A 4,792-nucleotide genomic window follows, 5' to 3' on the forward strand; every position below is an offset into this window, starting at 1 on the left:
CTGGCTTGTCAGCGCGTCGCTGGGTCGAGGCAAGGCAGCATCCTCCCGGCCATGACAGCGGGGTTGCTCTTCAGACAGTCAATCCCAGCCTGGATTTCCTTTGGTCCATGAGACGAGCATGTTGTCAGACGTTCACCTTCACCAAAAGACATCTGAGATGGCAGAAGCCAGGCAGGAGCCTCGGGAGAGCAGCGACTCGGGGCCAGGGGATGGCAGTGGGGGCTTGGCAGAGATTTGGGGCTGGGAAGAGGCAGCCAAGCGAGGACGGGGCAAGCCGAGCCGGCATCAGGGAGACCTGCTCTGGGAACAGGGCCGGGAACCAGAAGAAACCAGGATCAGAGGGAACTGCTGTAGCTGGAGGTGCTGCTCCAGTTAATAATAAGTAGCATCGTACTGCGGGCAGCCGGTAGGTACCCTCCCGGGGCAAAATACCAATGGCTGAGCACAGGATTTTGCCCGGGCTGCTTCCGTTTGCAGGGCTTGCTCTAATAAACACGCACTGTCCCCGCAGTAGAGGAATTGAGCTCCTTGGAGGTGTTTCCTTGAGGATGGGTCCCTGCTCTTGCCCCTCTGTAAGCTGCCCAAGCCTCTCTCCTCGTCCTGTTTACACGCTGCTTGGGTTGTAGCACAGCAGGTTGAACTCCAGGTTTTCATCCCAGTGCCGGAGCAAGACAAAGAGCTGCTGGGCTGCGGCTTTCACCGTGGCCAGGCTGTATCCCTCCGGGAAGTCCTGTTTGCTCAGCCAGAGGCTGGCCTTGGCAGCCACCAGCTCCCACTCGATGAAGTAGGAAGCCGAGCTGTGCTCCAGCCAGGCCAGGGCCACCGCCGTGGCCCACAGCATCCCCTCTGGCTCCGTCTGCTGCTGCAGCTCGATGTCAAAGAGCAATGCCTGGACCTCGGAATCGTCCGTCTCCGAGCCCTGGCCGCTGTCGGCTTGCCACTCGGCCGAGGCTGGCGTGCTCTCCGGGGAGGAGAAGCGGCGGATGGTGATGGCCGGCGGAGAGAGTTCCTTCTCAGCTTTCAGGGCTTTGGAGATGCTTTCCACTGCGCTGCCGGAGAAGTGGCGAAGGCGGACAGCGTCTTCCACGTGGCTGCCGGGTCCCTCTGGCACCGCACCCAGAGCGACGTCTCTGGTGGTGGGACTCTTCCTGTGGCCATTGGGAACCAGGAGCTGCTGGCCGGAGCAGAGGCTTTTGTGCTCCCCGGAGGGGCTGGTCTTCTTGGTGTTGTGGGAGCTGGAGGGGCTGAGGGCAAGGCGGTGGCAGGCAAAGGGAGATGTCCGCTTCAGCTTCTCCATGGGGATGTTGACAGCGTCGCAGAAGGCCGAGTTCATGAGAAAGGCACCGCAGGCCAGCTGCAGAGATGCCTGCAAGGGACAGTGGGCACATAAAGAAGCTCTGAGATACCAACCACTTCTGGGAAGTTCAGGAAAAAGGCATGCATGGAGGGAGCAGCCCTCCATCTCTGAGCAGACCATCGGACGTGGCCATCAGAGACAGCAAGAGGCAGGATCCGGGGGGACCCTCCTGCCCTCTGCTCCCCTGCAGTGACCATGCAACACCAGCAAGACCCGGGAACGAGCTGCTCACCAGCGGAAGGTAGTCTATGTTCTCATTGTCGCCCTCGGAGCTGGCTTCGCTCACTCTGCTTGGAGATTTACTCATGAACCCTTTGGCGGCTCGAGTCAGCAGCCTGGTTTTATTGAGGGTCAGCCTGCAGGAGGACGGAAGGGAGGCCATAACCTCTGTGCCCCTCCTGACGCCCACCCTCCCCTCCAAAAACCATCCCTCATCCCCAGACACTGGCACCACGCTCGGTCCCGGCTCCGACCGCTAACCCTGGGGTGTCCCTCCTCTCCCCCTCGCTTGTGTTTGCATCGGACCCACGGAGGTGCAAGACATCTGCTAAGGTCAGAGGAAGGTCGAGCTGGCCCGTACCTAGCAGCAAAGAGGCTCTCGATGGATTTTTGGGCTTGTGCAGAGGAAGCAGACAGGCTCTGTAACGGCCCTGGGAAGAAACACAAAGCTGAGGGTAAAACGAGGTGCTTCAGGAGAGCTAAAGGGAGCAGAGTCTACACGCTGGGACATGGGGTGGCTTGTTCCGCTGCTGAGTCTTTGGCAAAATCCCTCCTCTCCCCTTGTCTCATTTTTCCTACGTGGATAATGAAATTCCCACACCTTTCAAAAATGAACCTGGGGGAAATCTATACCAAAGGCCCCATCAAGCTCTGTCCTTTGCACCCTGGAAGGAGTCAGGTCTTGTGCTCACAGGCCTAATTTTAGGTCATAAGTTTTTATAAAACCCCCGAAAACTCAGCAGAAGTATTTGGTGAAGAGCCCAAATCATGGACTCGATGTACCTGCACCCTGGCAAGTACCGTCAGCTCTTTCCCCTACCTTCGGGGAGACCGCAGCGCTCCCAGCCAGAGGAGGAAGGGGTGCTGCAGGGCGACAGGCTGCTCTCCTCTGCATCTGCAACGGAGGAACCACATCAGCAACGCCACCCAGCCAAAATCGCCGTCATGCCACCGCGCCAGGCTGCGGCACGGCCACCCTCCCTCTCTGCGGCGTTATCAGGTTAATGAGCCTGATCAGGGGCGATTTTAATTCAGCTGCAGATCTGACAATGCCAGACAAGGTCCAATCCAACTTGTCTTCATTAGCGCAGGATTTGGTGACAAGCGTCTCACATCCCCTTGCCTCTAATTACACCCGGTTTCGTCCCTCATGTTATCTGCGTTACGGCTGCCAATTAACTTCCAAACATTGTCAGCAGCCACTGCCTGCGATTTGGGAGTTTCAGGGGAAATTGCAGCTTCTTCCCCAGTTAAGGAGATGGACTCCAGCCAGAAGAAAAAAAGACCAGAGAAGATGTCCGTTCATAGACTAAACCACCGAGACCCGTGACACCAGGAAGGAGATACAACCCCAGGGAATCTTACTCATGCCGTAAAATCCATCGTCTCCGTTCTGGCCGCAGGCTGACTGGGGACGTCCAGGGGAAAAGCCGCGATGCCTTTTGTTTCCCGAGCTCAGGCTCCTCTGGCTGCCTTGCTTGGATGCTGCCCCTTGGCACGAGAAGGGAATTGCCAGCGTTAGAGAGGGACTGGCACACGCACGATGGCAACAAAACCCACAGACTGATGAGCTTGGTCATCTCTGGGCATCCAGACCTAAGAGTAGACCTTTTGCCTGGCCGTGGGGAAGAGGTTCTTGCCACCAAGAGCAGCAGGCACGCCGTTAGGCTCAGCCATGGCCTTGGGTATGTAGGTCTGGTGCTGAATTGAGCTGTGGCTTCATAGGCTTTGCTCTGAGCGAGGTTTCTCAGGTAACACCCTCCCTCCCAGGACAACGTTTCACCCCTCCGCCGGCCCCATGTTACCCGTGCGGGTGTACTCGACGACAGCGGGCAGGTAGGCGTTGGTGCTCAGGTCCACCGGCATGAACGCCGTGTACTTGCTGATGACGTTGCAGGCCTTGCTGGTGTGGACAGCGTTGACCTGGTACCGCCGCCCGGACCCTGCCACGTGAGAGACATCAGGCTTAGAGTCCACGTGCTCCACGGGCTCCATCCACCACCCCTCGGACCCAGATCCCAGACGCATCTCCATGCTTGGGCTCCATGCCCAGCAGGGACTGTACCCCTCTAAACTCTGCCTACTGTGCTGCTTCTGCTCTTATTTTACATGCACAGATGCACTTCGTGGAGGAGAAGTTTGACAAGACCCAGGGACACGTGCAGCCCAGAGCAGCGATGGATGTGTGGTTGCTGTCGGACCCTCTGAGTTTGATGCCACCTCCCAGCTCCAAGTGACTAACGCCTTAAAAATAATCACTGTCACCCAACGTGTGAAGCAGAGCATGAAGGAGCACGAGCTCGAGCACATTGATGTGCAGCGAGGCTGCAGAAGCAGGAGAAAAGTGCAAGGCAGCTGGAGGGGGCTGTCATTTAGGAACTACGTGAGACATTCCCTAATATTTCACCACTGCCTGCCCTTGCAGGCCCAGAGGCTGCTGAAGCTGCTGGAAAGCCCACCCCGAGGCAGGGCAGGGTGTGCCCACCGCCAGCTTGCAGGCTGGTCGGGAGCTGCGCGTTACCGTGCTCGATTTCACACTCCTTCTCGGCAAGCTGCTCAAAGTCCCGGATGACCGACTTGGCTGCCAGGTGGTGGAAGGTCTCGCTCCACAGGTCTGCGTCGCCGTCCGCCCGGCTCTCCCGCTCTCGGAAGAGAGGGCGGATATCAAAGGCGACTTCCCACTGCACGGGCTCGTTGCTCCTTAGCCCCTTCACCACCGCCTTGCAGAGGGTCCTGGGGGAGTGCGGGGAGCAGCGGGCAGCGCTGAAGTCGAAGTCCTGGGGCTCCCAGTCGGAGGAGGTCTCCGTTTCAAACGTGAAGGAAGGGTGCTGGGCAGACTCTGCAGAGAGGGGAGAGGCGGATAATTAATCACATCTGTGGGAGCTGAATTCCCCACTGCCACCAAGAAACCATCATTAATACTTCCTAATTTTCACACGGTGACACAGAACGCGATGCAACGCCACCGAAACCCCGGCACGGACAGGTGAGGCTGGCCATGCCTCCCTCTCTCCCCAGTTACCCAGATCCCCGGGGCTCCGGCTGTCCGACGAAGACCTGAGGCTCGCGCTGGCATCGAGCGGTCCCAAGCCCCTTCCCGGAGCCACCTGCTGCAGCCCGTCCGGCACTGGCGGGCAGTCGGCGTCGTGGCAGAAGGACACGCGGCTCCAGTGGAGCAGGGAGGGCCGCCGGGGGCCCGTGCCGCGGACCCTCCGC

General features: G+C 59.0%; 1 protein-coding gene across 1 annotated transcript in view; it reads right to left on the bottom strand.

Annotated features, from left to right (window-relative positions):
* Positions 1-604: 604 nt before the first annotated feature.
* VWA5B1 (von Willebrand factor A domain containing 5B1) overlaps positions 605-4,792 on the bottom strand; it is a 21,435-nt gene continuing 17,247 nt past the window's right edge. The window contains exons 15-21 of the mRNA XM_009325306.1: positions 4,599-4,786; positions 4,098-4,415; positions 3,382-3,519; positions 2,397-2,471; positions 1,938-2,007; positions 1,590-1,713; positions 605-1,366 (exon numbers count right to left, since the gene is read on the bottom strand). Of these exons, the coding sequence (XP_009323581.1) occupies positions 605-1,366; positions 1,590-1,713; positions 1,938-2,007; positions 2,397-2,471; positions 3,382-3,519; positions 4,098-4,415; positions 4,599-4,786 (1,675 nt within the window). The remainder of the gene's footprint in view (positions 1,367-1,589; positions 1,714-1,937; positions 2,008-2,396; positions 2,472-3,381; positions 3,520-4,097; positions 4,416-4,598; positions 4,787-4,792) is intronic.

The sequence above is a fragment of the Pygoscelis adeliae genome, unplaced genomic scaffold, assembly GCF_000699105.1.
Source record: "Pygoscelis adeliae isolate BGI_AS28 unplaced genomic scaffold, ASM69910v1 Scaffold36, whole genome shotgun sequence".
In the NCBI taxonomy this organism is placed as follows: domain Eukaryota; kingdom Metazoa; phylum Chordata; class Aves; order Sphenisciformes; family Spheniscidae; genus Pygoscelis; species Pygoscelis adeliae.